At 48.6% G+C, this 22,217-nt stretch overlaps 1 protein-coding gene and 1 long non-coding RNA gene across 2 annotated transcripts in view; both read right to left on the bottom strand.

Moving 5' to 3' along the window:
- The window catches only part of LOC138489642 (uncharacterized), a 418,884-nt gene extending 397,928 nt beyond the window's left edge, over positions 1 to 20,956 (bottom strand). Inside the window, exon 1 of the long non-coding RNA XR_011274847.1 lies at positions 20,166 to 20,956. This is a non-coding gene — a long non-coding RNA (uncharacterized lncRNA). The remainder of the gene's footprint in view (positions 1 to 20,165) is intronic.
- LOC138488081 (claudin-3-like) lies at positions 14,373 to 17,888 on the bottom strand. The gene has a single exon (XM_069614826.1). The coding sequence runs from the start codon at positions 17,414 to 17,416 to the stop codon at positions 16,772 to 16,774; it is 645 nt and encodes a 214-aa protein (XP_069470927.1). The 5' UTR covers positions 17,417 to 17,888; the 3' UTR covers positions 14,373 to 16,771.
- Positions 20,957 to 22,217: the final 1,261 nt, after the last annotated feature.

Below are 22,217 nucleotides of genomic sequence, written 5' to 3'. Positions count from 1 at the left end.
GGGTACCTATAGGCTTCTCTAGTGGAAGCATAGACTCCTTTTTCTGTCAGGAGTGGGGTTTTACTGCAGGCTCCTTTCTAACTCCATGCTTTTTGCACTAGCATTACCTCCACGTCCACTCTTTCTCGTCACAGTACTTACCTCATGAGGCTCCTGCCTCCGACACAGGACCTTCTATTATTTCTTTTAATTCCAATAACTCCTGTCCCACACCAACATCCCTCAGTTTTAATTTTTCCTGCCTCTGGCAGGTTGGGCTTGTTTTTCTTCTCTGCGCGGGGCGCTGTGGAGCTCCGATTGCTGGCCCCCTGGTCGGGCTGTATGGCGTGGCCTTCGGCTCCCTCAGGTGCGACAAGACTCCTGGGCTCCCTGCGGGGCTCAGGACCCGGTCGAGTCAGGTTGCCATGCCTGGTTTCTGCTGGGCTATGGCCGGCGCAGGGCATCGCGGCCCGGGTCCTTGGAAACGGACCCGGGTTAAGCTAAGGAGTTTGGGGGCATGTGTTCCTGTCGTGTGGCCGTACTTGCATGGGCGGCTGTGTGTGGCTTGGCATTCCCCCCCTTTTTTTTGTTTGTTCTCTCTCTCTCCACGTTGCTCCGGAGGCGGGTGGGCTCGGCCTCTGGTATTGCAAGCGGTTTTGCCATAGGAATTGATTGTGGTTATTCCTATTGGTTGTTGGTCTTTCTGGCCTCTATTTGAATGTGGGAGAGGCAAGTGGGAAATTGGTTGTATGTGGAGCCTTGGTTCAGTGTACAGAGGGCTGCGGTGGTGAAGCAGACATCCTTTGGTCACTGTTTTTGTAAATACTCGACATGGTTAAACATGCTACAAAGAGCAGGCATCTGGTCCTGTCTTCTTCTTCTTCATCTTCCTCTTCTCATGAGTTATACAGAAAGAGAAAGAAGAAGGATAAGCGTATTTCCCTGACCAGAAAGGAGTTGATGAAGCTACATAAGCATCATAGAGGGGGTCGCACACATACTCATGGACACAAACGCAGGCGCCTGTCTTCCTCGTCCTCTTCTTCTTCTGGCACTGAGTCATCAGCCTCTTCATGCGCATCATCGGCTGATGCAGAAGGGAAGTATCTGGACAGAGATGGAGTGGAGGAGGTGCTTGCTCAAGTTGGGGATTGCATGGGATTTTCAGAGCCCCTGGTACCGGTGGAAGGGGCCGACCCTTCTATTCGCCAGTATAGGCATACCCCTAGAATGGGGTTGCCATTGGTTTCCGATATCCGGGATAAAATCCTTCGGGAATGGCATGACCCGGAGAAGATTGCAATGCCCCGCTTCATGTCCAAACTTTACCCATATAAGGGCGAGACTTTGCTGTCTGATCCAGTTGAAGTCGACGATATCCTCGCCAGCCTGGTGGGTCGCTCCTCTATGTCGGCCGAGGAGGGGGCCGTCCGGATCCAGTGGACAGCCGAGTTAATTCCAGCCTTAAGAAGGTTCATGCAGGGGCGCATCGGGCCCTTCGAGAAAATGTCTAAGGTTCCTACACAGCTGAAACGGTGCTAAATTATTTCAGGAATTGAAGAAGGCTGTCAATGAAGGCTCTGATTGTGCCCTTTTGCTTACAGACATGCAGAGACAGGTTGAACTTTTGGCCGATCTGGCTTTTGATGGGTTGCGTGGTTCAGCCATAGCCATGGGGGCTGGTGTGTCTGCCCGGAGGCATTTGCGCCTGAGGGACTGGAAAACTGATGGGTCTCAGAAGGCGGCTGCCCTGAAACTTCCTTTCACTGCGTCCAGGCTTTTTGGAGATCCCCTTGGGGATAAGGTGCACAAAGTTTTTAGGGCGAGCCAAACATGCTGTCAAACTTCAATGGCCAAGAAGTCTTCCTCTGGTGCTGGTGCAGTGACCAGCAGGTCTTTCCTGGCTCCTCATCACATTCTTTTCAGAGAGCTAGGGGGGTTGGGGTCCTCCACGCTCTTTGCATCCTGGGCCGGCGCCTAAGTCCTGACGGTTGGACTTGCCGGTGGGCGGGCAGCTCTGGCAGTTTTTTTCAGTTTGGGAAAGGTGGTGTTCCGACTCCTGGGTTCTAGACACAGTGCAAAGGGGTTATCAAGTGCATTTCCTGTCTCCTCCTGTCCAGCATTGCATGGTTCGGACTGTGGTTCCCAGGTCTCGGCTCAAGAGGTTGGCCATGGACGCCGCTCTCTCCGATTTGGTGTTAAAGGCGACCATCATGCCCGTTCCTCTCCCTGTTCAGGGTCAGAGTTTCTACTTGCGGGTGTTCCTGGTCCCCAAACCTTCAGGGAAGTATCGTCTAATTCTGGACCTCAAAGCCATGAACTGCTTCGTCCAGAAGAAACACTTCAAAATGGAGACTTTACAGAACATTCTTACAATGTTATTCAAGAGGGATTGGATGACATCTCTGGATCTCCAGGATGCTTATTACCACGTGGCTCTCCGTCCCTGGCATATAAAGTTCTTCGGCTTTGCGGTGGGATCCCGACATTTTCAGTTCAGAGTGCTCTCGTTCGGACTACGATCAGCCCCCAGAGTGTTCACCAAGCTGGTGGCTCCCATGGTGGCACATTTACATCTGCGGAGCATTCAGATTTTTCCCTACCTGGACGATTGGTTGATCAAAGCGTCCTGCCGGCAGACTGTCATGAATCATCTCTGATTGGTCTGCCAGGTGTTGCAGGACTGGGGTTTCCAGGTGAACTGGCAAAAGTCTCAAATGGAAGATTCTCAGGATCTAGTTTTCATTGGTGCACAGGATGGGGAGGGTGTTCCTGTCCCTGGAGAGGGTCCGTCACTTGCTGGCTTTTCTGGACAGGGTTCTCAGGAGGCAGTATGTCTCGGCTCACCTGTTTCTGAAGTTGCAGGGGCAGATGGCTTCTTGCGTGTTTCTAGTTCCTTGGGCCTGTCTTAATTTACGTCCCCTGGTGTCTTACCTTCTCTCCCACTGGCTCCCGACGTCTCAAGCATTCGAGGCTTTGATTCAGGTGTCCCCAGCGCTGCGGGTCTCCCTGCAGTGGTGGTTGGGGGTTCCAAATCTACAGGCTGGGGTGTCCCTTATCCTTCCTCCTGTGCCACTCTTACTACCAACGCCAGCAGAAAGGGTTGGGGGGCTACGTTGGGGTTCCTCTCTGCTCAGGGGTTGTGGGATCCAGAGGAGAGCCATTGATCATCCAATTGGCGAGAGTTGTGTGCCATTCTCCAGGCTCTGGTGTACTTCAGGAGGGTGCTGGTAGGCCGGGCGGTTTTGGTCCAGACGGACAATCTGACGGCCTTGGCATACGTCAACCGCCAAGGGGGTTCCGGCCGCTCCTTGAATGGCATGGCAGCTCAGATAGGTGAATGGGTGGAATCACCTCTGGTGTTCCTGGTGGCCTCACATATCAGGGGGGTGGACAATGCTAGAGCGGATCTTCTCAGCTGCCAGTTTCCCTCCTCTGTGGAACTGGTCCTGTCGACCCAGGTCTTTGTAGAGATCAGTGTCAGGTTCAGGGCCCCTGTTCTGGACCTGTTTGCATCTCCGGCCTCGGCGAAAGTTCCCCTCTTCTGCTCTTGTTTTCAGGCCGAGGGAGCTTGGGGGGTGGATGCCCTCTCTGTGCAGTGGCCTCAGGGAGTCCTTTATGCGTTTCCACCTATTCCCCTTCCGCCCCGGGGGTCCAGCGCATCAGAGTGTCCAGGGTGACTTTATTATTGTTGTCTCTGTTCTGGCCTACTCGGTGGTGCTGAGGTGTGATCTGAAGTTTCTCCCTAAAGTTGTTTCTCGGTTTCACACCTCTCAGGATCTGGTTCTCCTTGCCTTTTTTCAGAATCTGCAAACGCCAGCGGAAGTGGCTAGGCATAACATTGATGTGTGGCGGGCAGTGTAGGAGTATTTGGCTAGGACTGCCCCTTTCCGCCACTCTCACAGTCTTCTGATTACTTTTGGCCCGGCTGGTGCTGGGCGTAAAGGCATCTGTGTTGTCCATTAGCCGATGGATCCGTGTTGTGGTCTCCATGGCCTATGTGGCTTCTGGCCTACCTGTGCCTGTGCACGTTCAGGGGTGGTCCGCCAGAGGTTTGGTGGCCTCCTGGGCCGATGCAAGGGGGGTTTCTCTACAGGAGATTTGAAGGGCTGCCACTTGGGCTCATCAGAGCACTTTCATCAACCACTATAGGTTGAATGTCTCCCACTCGGGGGTTGGTTCCTTCGGGGTTGAAGTTTTGTCTGTGGGATGTGAATTTGGAGTTATTAAAGGTGTGTGTTTTTCTGCATTGTTTTTGGCTCTGTGTCTCATTGGGGCTTTTCCCTGTTGCTGCTTTGGTATACCTCATGAGGTAAGTACTGGGACGAGGAAGAGTAGACGTGGAGGTAATGCTCTGATTACTTTCAAGTAATCTTCATTCCTCCTAGTCGTACTCTTCCTCGTCACAGTTCTGCCGACCCTCCTCACCGTCCCTGCAGGGAAGGTCCCATGCTACGGCTTGGTAATATGAAACTGAGTGACGTGGGTGAGGAGGAGGAGTTATAGGAATTAAAAGAAATAAAAGAAGGTCCTGTGTCGGAGGCAGGGGCCTCATGGGGTAAGCACTGTGATGAGGAAGAGTAGGACTAGGAGTAATAAATATTACCAGTAAGTGATCAGAGCATTTCTTCATCTGGCCTCCAACCTTCTTCTCAATATGAGGGATATGTTTTCCTACTGCTTAATGAAGGTTTCACGTCTCTCTTGCAGAAGCGGCGGGGTGTCTGTCAGCCCTTTCACACGTGAATCCAATCCAGGATTCCCTGGAAGTTTGGAGATGGAATTTCTGGTTCCTGTTCTATTGCGTTGTATTAATGACACCCAATGGCAGCTTTTTATTTGACCTCTTAGGTTTATAGAGTTTTTTTGTTTGCTTAGCATGTTCTTTCACCTGCCCTGAAGTAGACACCATGGGAAAAAATGGGCCATTAATCTCACTGTGGTGGGGGACATCTATGTCGAAAGTGGGATTCCCACATGCTGGACACACTGATTAATGTATGTGCTGCTTGACAACTTAACAAGAAACAGCAGACACTTGAAACATGAAACACGTTGCTTAAACATGAAGCCACCCATGGAAGGAATTGGCGCGGAACAAGGCAGAGCTGCACTGCACTCTGGCAAACAATGTCTCGCCAGAGCACCTTTCCATGGTTTCCCATGGTTTCCCAACTCCCTCTGCCCTCTGCCCTCTGCCCTGAGTCTCCTGAAGGCTGTGCTTTTGTAATCTCAATGCGTGCAGCCAGCGGAAATAGGGAATTTTTCCTAACTTGTAACGCCTTTAGGAGCGTCATCCGAAAGTGGCCCTGTACTCAACATGAACCAGGGAAGGAATTGGGCTAGGACAAGATGGCGAGCCGTTCCAGGTAGACCCGGTGGGGGGAGGAGGTGGGCTGGCAGTCTCCCAATATATGTTGTCCACCATTTCCATCAATGATACGAACAATGAAATGGTCTTTTTCTTCTTCTTAGGGACTAACGGTGCAAAGCTGTATATAGGTGTCTGCTCTGCACAAACCTTTTATTGTCATGGTGACTATTTGGACAGATGAAATGAGCACAATACTCAGTCTGCATCGCATGCATACATGAAATGCATGCTTGAATTACGATCACAGACACGTGTGATACATTTGTTGTCATTCCTATGTTCCCAACATGCACTTTGTTTTATGCAAAGCAGTCAGCATCCGATATTCATGGCACACACATTGTCATCTAGCTCCAGACCCACAGCCCCGCCCACACTACTGACAATCTTGGGGAGATGGGGTGGGGGCTGGGGAGGGTGGTGTTCCCCTAGTATATTTTGGCCCTTTCCAGGATTGAAGCCGCCATTTTATGTATTTAATATTTTTTTGGCTGAATTCACCCAGAAATACCCTGCCATTTCTGTGCCCCTTCCTTGTGATATTTTATCACATGGTAAAGATGATAGCGGTGTGTCAAACTGCTCAATCAAAATTGCATTTTTATTCTGAGTCAAAAACGAATGGATGGGAGGACCCCAAAATGCACCTGGGGTCAAAATTCAAGAAAAACAAACACGTGGTGTCTCACTGATGGGAAATAAAATATATTATTATTTGGTTTCAATGCGGCACCTATTCACACCGTATTCTACAAACTATTCTGATTATATTGTCTTTTGGGCCAACAGAGGATAATGGCCATCCACATTAACTTACATCATAGAAATTATTGAATGTAGTGTCAGTGTATGTGTTCGTTGCATGTAAGTGTAGACTTGTGGTGTGTCTGTGGGGGGTGAAGTCTCTGAACCTGGAATGCCAGGGGATAAGCCACTCAGAGACATTGAAGCGCAACAAAAGAGCAGCCTTACTGAAAGCAATGACTTTTATTGAAAAGTTTAACTTAATACGAACAACGCAGCATGTGCAGACATTAAAAGTAACAAAAACAACAGTGCTTGCCTTCGTTCAGTATCTGCCGATGCACAATGGTTACAGCATTAAAGGGCTTTGAGGCCATAGCAATGATAGTTAGGCACTATAGAAATGACACATAAAATATCCCAAAAAAAACGTGCATGCTTGCATCCAGCACTGGGGTGATTAGTATTCGGAAAACTCCAGGGTGGTGGGCGAGGGGTGGGGCACGGTTTATTTGTATTTGTATTTATTGTTTTATATAGCGCCTTAATCCAAGGCGCTTTACAGTTAACAAGAACACATAAACATGCAACAGTAGAAGCAATAACAGTAAACATGAATCAAACCAGAAAATCGGCATGTAGTACAATTTGCATGAGAAAAGGGGAAAGGAGAGGAAGGGGGGTGTGGAAGGAGGGAAGAGGGAGAGAAAGTAGTTAGTAAAGTGAATAGTAGGAAGAAGGAGAATTTAGAAGACAAGGGGAAAGATAAAGAGAACAAAAGGAAGGGTACTAGAGAGAGGGGGAGAGAAGGATGAGAGGGGGAAGGATGTCAGGGAAGGGAATAAAGAAGGAGTGATTTCAATGAGGAGCAGAAGGAGGAATAGGTGAGGGAAGAGCAGATAGAAAAAAGTAGGGAGTTCCAGTGTAAGGGGGCAAGGAGCTGAGAAGAGCGGAAATGAGAGGAGGCAAAAGGGGGTGGGGAGACCGAGAGTAAGAAGAGATCAGCAGAACGAAGAGAGTGAGAGGGGGTGTAGAATGAGAGAAGAGAGGAGAGGTAAGGAGGAGCAAGGTCGTGAAGAGATTTAAAGACAAGACAAAGGAAGTGAAATTTAAGCTGGGAGTGGAAAGGAAGCCAACCTAAGTGGGAAAGGGAGTCGGAAATGGAGTCGTGAACGGAGAGAAGACAGAGGGTGTGGATGGCGCAGTGGTAAAGGGATTTGAGGGGGGCAAGATGGGAAGCGGGGAGACCAGAGAAGAACAATAGAAGAGGCGAGAAAAAATGAGGTAGGATATTCATGGGCATAATTATAGGGAGGGACAGGGGGTTTTGTCCCCCCCCAACTTCTGTGGCATGCCATTTTGTCCCCCCATCTTTTGGTGGGAGGGCAGGGGGGCCACAATCATCAATTAAGTAATTGGACAGTTCGAGCCCGGCTGGGGTGCTCAGCAAGGCTTTCGCTGTCTCATTACATAATGCAAATATTCCTGGCAGCCGCGCTGCAACACATTAAGGGTTGGGATGCCCTGCATGGCTCAGTCCCTCACGCTGGCTGGCCTGACTCAAAGTCAGCAGCCAGGGTGCTGAACTGGGTGTTGCAGAGCCTGGCGCCAGTGCCGTCACGCTAGCAGCAGCACTTCCGGGGGCCAGCGGCACAGAGCATTGCTTTCCGGCTTCGTGTACGTGCGACACACAGACAGGAACTAGGAAGCTCATTCAGCTTCCTGGTTTCTGTCTGGAGGCGCGTGAGTGCGAAGAGGTTAGGTCGGTGTAACATGAGGCATGGCCCGGGCAGCATTTGAAAGCAGAGCAGAGGTACTTTAAATATATATTTACTTTACTTTACAATTATTCACAGCATCCCGGGAGTGCGGCTCGAGTTTGCGCCAATGTTTGGTGCAAGAAAAATTATGATATATATATATATATATATATATATATATATATATATATATATATATATATATATATATATATATATATATATATATATATATTCAATTGTCTTTGTGTATGTTTGTTGGGGAGCTCTGTCCGAGCCCTCTGAGGCAAAATACATGCAAACTTCCTAATTAGCATATGGATTGCACCAACGGAAGTGGCTTCACAGAAAAGGTCATTGCAAGGATCATCATCAGTCTTTGATACTTGGAGGCACCATGGAAGTGACTTTAGAATAACTTGCCATAAATAAGCCAAGTGACAAATAACTTTGTGTTGCAAAATACTTAAATTGCACTATTGTTATATGTGGAGCAACTCTATAGTCATAAGGCTTTTCCATTATAATAGCATGATACATTAACATATGCTTTGAAGTGAATCAGAAGCACTTACAGAGATGCAGATAAGGCACAATGTGATTATATAATTTGCTCAGGATCACACACTTGGTTAAATGGTTTTAAAGATATTTATTAAGGTTTTGCTTTACATTTCATGTGCTTATTATTTGTATAATACATATAACATATAATTATTTATAGCAATGCATTAGAAGCAAACCACATGACATAATAAACTAGCCTTTCATAGTAAACTAACCATACACTATATACATTGTCATAGAAATATGTTGAGCAATGGGAGTATGGCTTTAGTTTCATTCTCCCCATTCTGCATGCAAAGTCACAATGGCATCATGTAGATTACTGTGAGCCTAACAAATCCTCCTTGGGTTTTTTAAAGCCATAGTCATTGTTTCATAACACATGCAACATTATGTACCCTTCTCACTTCTGATCACTCCCTCCCATTCACATTTCTAAAGGGACAACGGTCCCTGCTAATAGTACCCCCTCCCTCCCGTCAATGCCTAATGGCTCACATTGTAATACTCTGTTGATACAGAGCAACGTGAGGACCCTCTGCTGCCTGGCGCTCCTTGGGAATTGTCTTGGCAGAGGGACACCTCTACCATTCTGAACGGGTAAGGTGTACTGCTGACAGGACAATGAGCATGCTGAGCAGGAATTGCTCAGCACACATTGTCCTGCCAGCGGGGCATTTTTGCCGTTGGGCACCCTCTTTGAGGTGCCGAATGGGAGAGGTGTCCCAATGACAAATGTTCCGGTCTGGCTCTTAAAAGAGCTACGGGGGCAGCTTGACCACCCCCTTGCGACTCTCCTGCTCGGTACTCCACTGCTTGGAGCCATTTGAACACAGGAAACATACCTTAATTTTAATCAGTCAGAATTTTGTAGAAAAAATCTATCAGCACATAGACATATAAGGTGTTGTGCAGAACCCAACTTTGGAGATATATGGCATTTAAAAATCTATACCAGTTATACTTGGTCACCCACTGGACTGCATTAACCAATGATTTCCGCCTTTGAATGAAAGGAAAAATCAGGAACATTGCTGACATACCAGTGAATCTGGTCCTTTCGGCCATGGCTTTATAGTTCAGCTAGGTCAAGTCAACATAGCCCAAAATTTCAGGTATGAGGCGGTGATGAAGTCTGGTCTGTACAATCGACGTTGCACCACTGTTTCCATGTGTTATTGTATATGTTGTGTGCACACAGTGCATGACAGTGAAGGTGCAGGGTGCATTTGTGTGTCAGTGAGAGTGAGAGTGTGTGCAAGCATATGTGTGTTGACTTTTGGGTCTGAATTAATGATAAATAATGCATTGTTTGTATGTTCTAGTGGAATTAAGTTTGTGAATGTTATGTTGTGTTACTGGATGCATGGCAGGCCGGCTGAAGATGTGTGGGGGCCCAATTGAATTTTAAAGATACGCCACCAGTCTTATGAAAGTTATAACAGAGCATCAGCAATGGACTCTTGATGTAGTAGTTTAGTGTTATCCGTAGGGATTTAGGTTGTTTGACCGACTTACAAAATCACGGGGGAATTAACCGTAGTCATTTTCGCTGCAAATACGTTTTTACATTGATACAAAAAAACAAACCCATGTCCCCTCAAACCGCCAGTACACCCATAAACCACCCCTTCACTTACCTTTTCTCCATCCGCTGCCTCTCCTGTAACCTGCAGAGTCAGATCCATCACTTTAATTCGGGTCGGATCTGACGCTGCAGCGTCCCTTTTCTTCTTTATTTTTGTTGGGTCCCTGCCACCAATGATAAGGAAGCGGGGTACACCTCACAACCGTGGAACCCAAAAATACCAAACACGGGCTGAGGAGGTCACCCTTGCAACCAATGCTCTTCATGTTGGTTATGTTCGGCTTCGAACTAATGGTGGTGACCGAATTCAGTCAAATCTACCATTCAACCCATTTTTTTTAACAATTTGGCCGGAATGATCCCTCAGAGCCACCATCCGCCCTCCCTTCAACCCACCCCTTTCCTTCAGTTGTCATGTCCGCCCCAACATTTTCAGCAAAGTTACTCCACTGAGGATATTAAAAGTTTAGTAGCATGAAAGGTGAGAGAGGGACGGATTTTATGGATGTTAAAGAGATGGTATCGGCATGCCTGAGAGGTGAGGGAGATATGTTATGTTATGTTATGTTACGTTGCATTTATATAGCGCCTTATGTACCATTGGTATGGTCTCAAGGCGCTGGTAGGTTGAACGCCCTCAGGAACCGAGGTTCAAGTCAGTAGAGAGAATAAAGAGAGTCATAAGGTGCGTGTGAGCACCGGATATGTGTGTAGTCGGTGTGGCATTCGTGTGATAGCTACGTCTTAACGGTAGGTGTGGTGGTTGAGAGATCATGAGAATGTGTTTGTTCTAACAGGTTGTTATCCAGACCGATTCTGGCTGCGTTAGGCCTGAGGAGAACGCCTAGGCTGGAGGGTGTGTACCAGCAGTGTTTAGTTAGGGTGATGGGGAGTATGAGGCAAATGATGGTACGAGAACAGCTATAACGAATGGTGATATGATGAGTAAAGGAAAGGGAAGAGTGAAAGAAAATGCCAAGATTACGAGCATGTTTGGAAATAGGAAGATTAGAAGGGGGAAATAGAATAGAAGGAGGGGGAGAGGGAGGAGGAAGTGTGTTAGAAGGAAAGAATAAAAGTTTATGCCCTACCCTGGAGAATATTCACATGGATGTTTAGGAGGAAATGTTGTGCATGCTTCCTTTCCTTTCTCCGCTCCTCATTTTACCTGTATGTTTACCTGGTGTCCATCCATTTCCCTTCTCTCCACGCTCTCTGCCCCACCCCCTTCTCTCCTCTCCCCATAGTTTAGGTCCCCCTGTTAATCCCTTATCATCGCCCTCTCCACAGATCATTGCCTTCTCGCTGCCCTTAATGGCCCTCCCTCGCGCCATCCCTCGGTGCCCTGTTTCCAGCCTTGCCAATCGCCCTAGAGACGCCCTCCCGCGGCCACGTTTATCATAACATTCTCTCTGTGTTGTCATGGCTCCCCGTTTACCTGTAACACCGACCTTGCCATCAGAACTGTGAGGCATCTGCAAAGCCGGCGTGTGCCGTTGCCGTCCCCCTCTCGCGCCCCACCCACCTACCCTTTATCTTTGCCCTGAAAGCCACCATACACCGCTGCAGAGACCCCAGTCCCCAACTTCACCTGCTCCAGGTGCTGCCCCCTCCCCAGTCCCGTGGTGACAGCTTTACACTACAGACTGGCAACGCCTTCTGCGAGCCTGTTACTGCAACGGGTCGGTGGTCGTGGGGGGCGGGGCCGAGGGCTGCGAGGGGCATGGGACGCAGAGAAACCAGTGCACGAGACTTCAATGTAGGGCTGTACCGAACTTCGGCTTCGAGTCCCTATTCTGCCGAAGTTCGGCTGAAATACAGCTATCCGGCTTCGGCAGAATAGTTTCTGTTTAGGGACTCGAAGCCGAAGTCCACTTTCTATGATTAGCTGCCCTCCCCCTGTTTGGGAGATGACAGCCAATCATAGAATGTTTGACAGTGTTCAGGCTGCAGAAGCCAAACAAGCTGTTTGCCTATTGGCTTCTGCAGTCTGACCACAGAGGAACCAGCCTAACGTGTTGAAATAGGAAGCGAGGGAAGGGAACAGTTCTTCCCTTCCCTCGCTTCCTATGCCAACAGACGGATTCCAGCAGATGCCCGGACCCAGAGAAATCACCAGGTAAGTGACCTCCCCCATACCCCCTCATCACGGTGAGGCCGCGGGGGTGCCCTGCACCCCCGCGGTCTCACCGCAGTAATTGCATGTATGCTGGTCGGGCCACCGGTGCAAAGCCGGTGGGCCGACGTTTATTTTGCATTGGGGGGCCGCTCCTACATGAGCGGCCCCCCAGACTCATGAGGCCGCCGGGGCACTTTGCCGACCCCGGCGGCCTCGATTTCCAATGTGCCCCCCCATCCCCCTCACCACGGTGAGGCCGCGGGGCCTCAGGGAACCCCCGCGGCCTCACCGCTATAATGTTGTGTTTGTCGGGCCACCGGTGCAAAGCCGGTGGCCCGACGTTTATTTTGCATTGGGGGGCCGCTCCTACAGGAGCGGCCCCCCCAGACTCATGAGGCCGCCGGGGCACTTTGCCGACCCCGGCGGCCTCGATTTCCAATGTGCCCCCCCCATCCCCCTCACCACGCTGAGGCCGCGGGGGTGCCCTGCACCCCCGCGGTCTCACCGCAGTACCAGCAGGTATGCTGGTCGGGCCACCGGTGGCCCGACATTTATTTTGCATTGGGGGGCCGCTCCTACAGGAGCGGCCCCCCCAGACTCATGAGGCCGCCGGGGCACTTTGCCGACCCCGGCGGCCTCGATTTCCAATGTGCCCCCCCATCCCCCTCACCACGGTGAGGCCGCGGGGCCTCAGGGAACCCCCGCGGCCTCACTGCTATAATGTTGTGTTTGTCGGGCCACCGGTGCAAAGCCGGTGGCCCGACGTTTATTTTGCATTGGGGGGCCGCTCCTACATGAGCGGCCCCCCCAGACTCATGAGGCCGCCGGGGCACTTTGCCGACCCCGGCGGCCTCGATTTCCAATGTGCCCCCCCATCCCCCTCACCACGGTGAGGCCGCGGGGCCTCAGGGAACCCCCGCGGTCTCACCGCAGTACCAGCAGGTATGCTGGTCGGGCCACCGGTGCAAAGCCGGTGGCCCGACATTTATTTTGCATTGGGGGGCCGCTCCTACAGGAGCGGCCCCCCCAGACTCATGAGGCCGCCGGGGCACTTTGCCGACCCCGGCGGCCTCGATTTCCAATGTGCCCCCCCTTACCCCTTGAGCACGGTGAGGCCGCGGGGCCACAGGGAACCCCGCGGCCTCACCGCAATAATGTTGTGTTTGTCGGGCCACCGGGCCAAAGCCGGTGGCCCGAGATTGTATTGCATAGGGGGGCCTAAAAAAAAAAACTATTCGGCTCACTACTCGGCTCCGGCCGAATAGTTGACAAACTATTCGGTATCCGGCCGAATACTAAATATGCTATTCGGTACAGCCCTACTTCAATGAAGAGAAAATAGACAGCCCACGTCTCAGTTTCAAAATAGTATTCCCTAATAACAGCCCCCGGTTCATGCACAACATCCACGAAATGTTCCAAATACACAACAAAGCAGGAACACATTACAGTGCTGGAAATGGAACGTATCAACTGTGGGATCCCATGGGTGGCAGAGGAGGGGGCGGTGGGTTTTAGGAGCACGTGCAGGGGTTGTAAGTTAAGGTGAGGGGGAACTCAAGATGTTTCTCAGTCACCCCCTCCCATAAATAAACATTTACAAGTACCAAAAGTGTAATAAAATCACTAGACTTTGTTCCGTGTGATCCGAATTCGAATCTCGGTCTTTGGAACAAAAGCAGATGTGTTAAATTCATGGGCACGCATAGTTTTCCCGGATCCGAGACCTGGGGAGACATTTTTTGCCGGATGCCGTATCTGGGAAAATCCAGCCCAATGACCAGCGCTGAATACATGGTTACATCATAATAAAAGGCTTCTCCTCGCCTCTGTGCCGCCGTGCCTCACGACTGGCAAGGAAGCAATGGAGGCTGGTGCACACATTACCCCTTTACTTCAAAATAGATCATGCCCCGGCCCCTTACATAAGGGCCGCACCTCTCACAAGAGTGCAAGGACTGCCCCCGGCGCGTGGGCTGTGCATGCCAACTCAGTTCCAGACAGCACAGCGCCTAATCCGGGTGGGGTCGGTGGATACACGCACTTTCACACACTGATTCCACTCAATTCTTTGGAAATGAGGTAACTAGGTCGGCTGGCTTGCCCATGGGTTGAAATGTGTCAGGCGGCTTGTGACTGACTCTGGCCCAGCCTGGGGAGAGAGATAGCTGCCTTAAACTCGGACCCCACCGCCCACAACCTGCATTAAATCAATGAAGCAACTACAGGGACCCTTTGCAGTGGCTGTTCTTTTTTATTTTTTATTTTATTGTTTCAGTTGAATAAAATCAACCTTTAAATACATTACAATACATAAATAATAAACAATTAGAAATACATTTGTACATTCAAAGTAACCAGGAATAAGGCAAATTCATGATTTCCATAAGCGCAGAATAGCAGAGACGCCACATGGTCAGTCAATATGTTCAAAGATAATAAAAACTGGACCGTTGCCAAGGAGACCCATGTACGGTCACCCGAGAAACACATGTCCCACAATAAATCTGGGGTTAAATAAATAAAAAAAAAACCTTCAAATAGATGCTGTAAAAAAAAAATTCGCTGCTCAACAAATTCTGTATAAAAAACAGCAAGGGCTTCAAACGTTCTGGGTAATTCACATTTTTGCAGAGACGGCAAGCTCTATCACTCTGTGCATTTTTCAACCTTGTACCCAGTACTTCTCTGGTAGGCCATACATTACGACGAAACCTTAGAAAGAGTGCCCTTGGTTTGGTTCCATGTCATTTCATCATGGCATGGTTTATCGCAGGGGATTTTAACGAAAAAAACTCATCACATTTTCTTTTATTTGGGGGGGATGGGGTATCCCTCCCTAAACCCCCGTCCCCTTTCGTTTTTTTTGCTATTCTCATTCTTGAACACCCCCACTGCATACATATATTTGTCTAAGCCCCCCTAAACATTCAATGAGTTTAGTTAAAAAATCAGCAGTAAAATCTCCCCAAAAAAACATCGTGCGATTAAAGGACGTCGTACCCTATGTTTAACTGAAGGAAATGAAATCAAATATGATGCAGGCTGGTTGAAGGGTTTTAATATAAAATGCCCCCTCTGAAAACAATAATATTCAATACAATGTTCCCAGGTAAGCCTCCAGTCATATTGCCACAATTTTAGTCTTTGCTCTCCCAGCGTTAGAAATAAGCAGATCCATCGAAATGTCTGCTTCTTTCATTATAGAGAAACAACTCTGTTTCCACGCATATAAAAGTCTATCCTGATCAGATCTCAGTAAAGCTCAAATAGCCGCTAATACTAAATTGTGGGTACCACCAGATGTTATAAGATGATGGTCAAAGATAAAAGGCCCAACTCAAACCGAATTATTTGGACGGGAAAGCTCGATGGAAGAGACAACACTTGCCCCCCTGACTGTTTTTCTAGGCAATTGCACTGAGCGTGCTCCTGTAGACGAAGGATAGCTTATTACCCCCTGGACTAGGAATCTAAGGGAGGAAACGCCTGCGCCCTCTCCTCAGTGCCGCCACATGCTCGCAGCGCGCTAACTGACAGGGTGTGGCCGAGGAAGGACTGTAGAACAGTCACCCACATCCTGGATCCGGTCATGGTAGGGTGGGGTGGGAGCAAAGAAAGGGGTGTGGAAGAAGGCACATGAGCAGGCGAAGACTCCTTCCACATGTAGCTTCAATATGTTGGGTTAAGGGGCCATTTGGTTCAGAGCGAGTGCTTCACAAATGGTCTCACTCAGTCACTGACCCCATTCTCCACTGAGCAATGGTGGCTTGCAAACACCCCACATTCCAGACCTACCTCCACATGGTCTCGACCTTCCTGCCCCCATCTCGTGATGATGCCAACTCTTCACCCAACATTATTGACCCACAACCACTTGCTCATTAACCAAATACATGTCTTTGAATACGTTTCCACTTTTGCCCATATTCCTGGGGGGTATCCACCGCCCACTCCCGCTTAACCAAAGTCCTAGTTTTGCATTCTTGTCCTCTTAACCCCCATCTTCTTGACCTTCAACTTCATGGTCTTCAGCCAGTGATGTTAGCCTGTCTTCCTGCACTGTTGGGGGTCAACACTAGTCTGGCAGGTTGGCGCCGCTCTGAGCTGCTGTTTGCTGTTCTACTATCCATATTGACCATCTGGAGTACTTTTTTTCTCTTTTCACATTAGTACTCCTCCTGTAACTTCCTATTTGCTTCTTCAGTTGTTATGTTTAAATGAAAATGAAGTTAAAGTCTTTGCTGTAATCCCACTCTGATAAAAGGTTGAACAACTGCAAACTATCCTTTGCAACGGTTGAACTGCGGCTGCACTGAAGCGATGAAGATCTCCTGGACTCTGACTTCATGGCTGAAAAGATCAAAGGACATTGAGTCAAGTGATAAAAAATAAGTCTATGCAGCGGCTCTGCCGCAGAGTCACCTGTGCCACCAGGGCACAGCCATTTCCCTCATTAAGAAATCCACTCCTTCCCTAACTCCCATGGCAACTCCGACATGGTGGCTTATGTCATTCCTCCAAAAGGAGTAGTCGCAATGAAATGTAGACGGTGTCCAAGTCTCATTGTCCTGCTAGAGTCCCCATATGGCGCTCTGAATTCCCTTAGATGCTGAGCTCGGGGTAAGCTACGCCATCGATTAGACGTAGTCCTTGCGGTCGTAGATTGGTCCTGTGGATTTGGCTGCTGAGTAGGCCACCCTTGATGCTGGGTACTTCTCCTGTTTGGGAGGGCAGGAACAGCAGAGCAGGGCCCCACCAATCAACAGAAGAGCTGCTGCGGCCCACCCAATATAGAGCGAGGCTCCAAGTTCCCTCTTCTGAGTATCAGTCACCAGTGGATTGTAGAAGTCCCGGATGATGGTGTTGGCTGACCAGGACACAGGAATAAGGACCAGGATCCCGGCTACGATGAACATGACCCCAGAGACGATCATGATCTTGGCCTTGGAAGACTCGTCTTCTACGCAGTTTGTGCACTTGGCGCCGATGATAGAGATCATAAGGCCCAGGACAGCCAGCAAGATGGAGATGATGACCAGGGCTCGGGCTGCCTGCAGGTCCTGTGGCAGCGCCAGCATGGAGTCATAGACCTTGCACTGCATCTGCCCTGTGCTCTGCACCACACAGTTCATCCACACGCCCTCCCAGATGGTTTGGGCAGTGACAATGCTTTGGCCGATGAAAGCTGTCACCCGCCACATGGGCATCGCGCAGCAAGCGATGACGCCCACCCAGCCGATCACAGACAGGGCGATTCCAGCGATCTCCAGTCCCATGGACATGGTGGCAGGTCTGTTGTGCAGGTGCTGTTAGCCGGCGGGAGTCTTGTTATGGATCTTGACTTTCTGATGGGTACTCTTGACAGTCACAAAGCTGTGCCGCTGGCTGGCGTATTGTTGGCAGGTGCGAAGCTGGCTGGTGTGATGATGGCTGCCACAATCCTGGAGAGTATCTGGCTAGCAAGTGCGATGCTGCCAGGTCTGGGCTTGCATTAAGCTCCTCTGCTCGTTATAACGGATCTGCAGGGATATCCCTGTCTTATAGCAGAGAGTTGGCGCGAGGGTTGGGCTTGGATGATCTCACTGCGATCTATCCCCTCGGGGAGGGCAACGAGAGTTCCAAACACCACGCCCCTCGCCTCGAGGGACATTGAACCCTGGGCGAAGGCTGCGCCAATCAGAGCTTCCAGTGCGCATTAGCCACGCAGCATGGAGGGAGAGAATCCCTGCCCCGCCCTGTGCTCGGAATCGGGATTTCAATGAGGAACTGGGTGTGGGATGATGGGGGAGGGGTGAAACTACGACACATAGTCGCGGTCGCTCGATACCTGCGCTGTGTTTGTTTGTGGTCGGTTTCTTTCTTAGACCAGGAACATGAAGTCATTTGGCGTCGCGTAGGGTAGGGCGCAAACTCTCCAGCCGTGAAGAGGATTTCATTCTGTTCCTCTTATGTCAATCCCTTTGGCAGCCTCGGGCTAGGGTTAACGCTCAACTCCCACTTATTTGGAAGGTGTCACCTCATTTGGTCTCTCCAGAGGGGGAGGAAAGGGAGGCAGGAGTTGCCCACGACAATGTGGTGTTTGGTTAAGCACGTCGATACACCAAAAATGCCTAGGGTAGCTTAAGGGGCAGCAGGTACCGGTGAATCACCATAGGTGCCATTCCAAGACATTCACCCTTGGAACATCACAGGAAGTGATGTCATATGGCCCCTTGCCCTGGTGACATCGCCGGAAGGGAAATTGTGCAACAGTTACAGAAAACTACAATAAGAGAATGATTAATACAATTACAAGAAGTAATCACGTGGAGAAAAAGCTTTTTCGTTATGTCAAAAATGTCTTTATTCGGCATAAAGCTAAAGATGAATATTAACTAAATACATTCAAAACAACAGAGAAAAAGAGACAATGCAATATAGTAATAACATGCCTAAAAGCATTAAAAAACCAAGTTCATATAATAAAATAAAATAAAAAGTACATAAACGTTGGGATGGTTAATAAAATAAACATATTACAACATCAGCCCCAATGCAGATAATAGCACCATTAGGAGTCACTCACAACCCCTTGCAGGGAGGGAAATTCAATATTGCAAAGAAAACAAAAATAGGAGTTATCAACAAATCTAGGGTATTTTAGTTTGTAGCTATATATTTATTAACTATGGTTAAGGGATATCCCACTGTGTATTAGCTACAGTCATGATATGACAGGAGCTCACCCAGCAGAACCATCACAGTCCACGAGCACTGCTTTCTAATGAGAGTATTGCCTCATATGGCTAGTCCCTGGAACATGACATGTGTTAAAGCCTCACAACAGTTATAGCCATAATACCCTGAATAATGCCTCATGTGCCAGGCGCGTCTGTGGAATGCTAAGTGCAACCGCTTATACCCTATAGTGGCAGGATAAGCCTCCTACACCATGTATGGTTATCACATGAAAGCTACTGCCTCACAAGCTCAAGTGCTGTTATGTTATGTCAGGTACAGTCACAAATAGTAGATTCATGATTCGGGTTGTGTGTTTTTTATAGTGCCAAGTTAGCTGAAACACTTTTGGTAATCTGATTTTGAACAATTAGGGAAAATAGGCCTGAGAGTTAGTGATTTGCCAAGGATCACACATGTTGGTCAAGTGTATATTATATGATATGATATTTTATTTGTAGCGCGCCCATACACAAGTGTTTCAAAGCGCGAGGGGGGAAGAGGGGACAAGGGGGGACAAGACAGCGATCTTACTAGGCCCAGTGACAGTGAGATTGCACAAGTGCAGGGGAGAGAAAGGGAGAAAAGTGCCAAGGGAAGGGGAGGAGGAGAAGTGCAAGACATAGGATCATAACACAGGAAACAATAAGTGCGGCCACCAGGTGGCAGTGCAGGATAAGTGCAGAAGGACAAGTGATGAATAGTGCAGGTAGGGGGACAGTAGGGTTACAGATCCAGCCCCAAGTGCAGGGTTGCCAGGAGGCAGTGCAGGTGTGCAGCTGGGAGGCCAGGGACCTAGACCCGTTATTCAGAGGGTAGCCAGGTAACCAGTGCAGTAACAGATAGGAGATCAGCAGGGAAGAGCAAGAGAGAAGGCAGAAGCAAAGAGGAAAGTCTTGAGCTGCTTCCGGAACCAAAGCGTCTGACCCTCAAGGAGTTGGAGGTGGAGGAGCAAAGGGCTCGAATAGGAAGATACGACAGAAGAGAAAGCTGGAGATATTTTGGTCCCAGGACCAGAAGGCCTTGTGGACAATGCAGAGGCTCTTGAATTTGATCCTTGCAGCCACTGGGAGCCAATGGAGAGATTTCAGTGCTGGAGAGATATGATCCCAGGGCTTGAGGCCAAGGACAATTCTCGCAGTCCTGTTCTGGATGAGTTTCAGAGGGCGGAGAGTAGAGGCAGGCAGATTTAAAAAGAGGCTATTACAATAGTCAAGCTTAGAGAGAAGCAGGGCTCGAGAGACAATGAGCTTCTCTCAGGTTCGTGCTGTTTAGTGTCTACAATTGTACCCGTATCCCTCTCCCACTCCTCACCTGTGGTTTCTGAGTTGGCTTCCGAAGGCTCGTCTGAAGAAGTCTCCACAGGTTTCTCTCTCCGGGCTCTTGGGTTCTTCTTTTTCACCGTCTTGCCCTTTTGTTTGAAGAGATAGGGCCGAGCTCCCCCGTAGGCCACTTTGCCAGTAAGGCTATATGCCCGGCAGCGGGGACTCCGGGGAGCCCACCCCAAACCAGGGAAAAGCCGCAGCAGAAAAACCCTGGGTAGTTTCAGGTGCGTTGGTCTGTTCAAATAAGTATTCGCAATCCTTCTTGGTATACTACTCAGCGAATGGGTAATTCACAATCCTTCTTGGAATCCCACTTCTTTAGAGTACTACATTTACCAGAATGCACTTGGGTGCAATGTCTAAGCTTTGGAAAAGATTCCAAGAACTCCGTGAGCAAGGTTAAGTAAAATAAACAGAAAGAGGGGTTACACAGGTCAGAGGAAGCACACAACTCAGGGGGCACGAGTTGAAGTGACAGCTGCTTGGAAAAGCGTGTGTTGAAAAGAACTGCAGATAGCAAGTCCCCGCTCGCTGAGTAAAAAAAAAGCCCCAGAGCGAACGCAGGTGTCTGCTGACTCCAGCAAAATAACAAACACACACGCTGGGAGATTAACAAGAAAATGCGGGCAGGGAAAGGTCCAAATTAAAGAAGAAATATTCCCCACAGGAAGCGTGGTGGCAAAATGTACGATAAAAGGCAGGCAGACAAACAATGGAAAGGCAAATGGGAAGAAAAACAAGGAGTAGCACGAGACAGGAGCACTGTCAACTAGCGTTGGGAAAGAAATCAGTTGCAACGCACCGGTTGCCACACCTGACAGTTAATTATAGCCTCTGTTCCAGCGAGGCTAGAACGTAACGTCCAGGTAAAGGAGGAGCTCAGTCCTTCTTCCATTGTTTCCATCTCTTCCACAGGCTCCATGGGTGTTTCATGACAGCTTCTGGGGGAAGGAGAGGAGAGAGAGAATACCCCTGAGGAGGTGCAGTTGGAAGTTTGATTTCTTAGAGACACCGGAGGTGTGAGGAGAGAAGCAGAGAGTGGAGTCAAAGATAACCCCAAGGTTCTTAGCCTCGCAGGTGGGAGCAGGGGGAGGATTGGACCAAGGATTGGTTATCACCTATCTAATGTGCAAAATGTTATCATAAGCAACATAAGTTTGCCGGTTTACCATAAAAAGTTAGGGTGCAAAATGTCATTATAAACAACATAAGTTTGCCGGTTTACCATAAAAGTTAGGTTTTGTTTTCCCTCAGAACAATGTATAAGTAACTTTGCTAATCAATATCTGGTACATAGACAACAAAATGCATTGAATTTTGTCTGAAAAACCGTTTCGCTACAACTGCATTACCATTTGTTTATGTCTATATTGGATGAATTATAATCCAACCACACTTTGTTAAAAGACTGTAGAAACAATACAACAGCTTTATGTCCTTTTCTCGTGGTTTGAATATTAGAAACCATCAGTCTTTCATGAATAGGTTATATGTAAATTGTATTTGTTTGTCAACATCTTTTTCATTGTTTTTCATTTCTTATTTCATAACCAATGTTGAGTTTTGATATGGGTATAACTGGTTCAAATATTGTCTCTATTCCTTGATTATACCAAAAACAATGCTCTTCTCTTGTATATCTAAATTGTTCATTCATAAAACATGTAAATAAATACACGTCCTTTGAATTAAGGGGTTCATAACAGCTTCTCTGCTTCATTCAAACATATACTGTTAACTCTTCAAATTGCAAATTCAGTTTTCAATTTCTACATGCTGGAAAAAGGTGATTATTTGTGACACCTCTACAGTTCCCAGTAAATAATCAAACATTCTATAACTTAAGAATGGTTTAATCATTCCGGCGGGTACCAACTCTCTAGTTACATATGGGAGCAGGGGGAGGGCCAAGGGAGGCCGGCCAGAGAGTGAAGGGAATAGGAGGGAGCTGGTGTGCCAATGCAGAGGGTCTCTGTCTTGCTGGCCTTAAGGCAGAGATCATTGGAGAAGCCGGGACTTATGCCTATTTCACTTTCTCCAA

The sequence above is a fragment of the Ambystoma mexicanum genome, chromosome 9, assembly GCF_040938575.1.
Source record: "Ambystoma mexicanum isolate Mex_15411 chromosome 9, UKY_AmexF1_1, whole genome shotgun sequence".
NCBI classification, from domain to species: Eukaryota; Metazoa; Chordata; class Amphibia; order Caudata; family Ambystomatidae; genus Ambystoma; species Ambystoma mexicanum.
The sequence above is the reverse complement of the archived record's forward strand: the minus strand, read 5'-3'. Positions and strand labels throughout refer to the sequence as shown.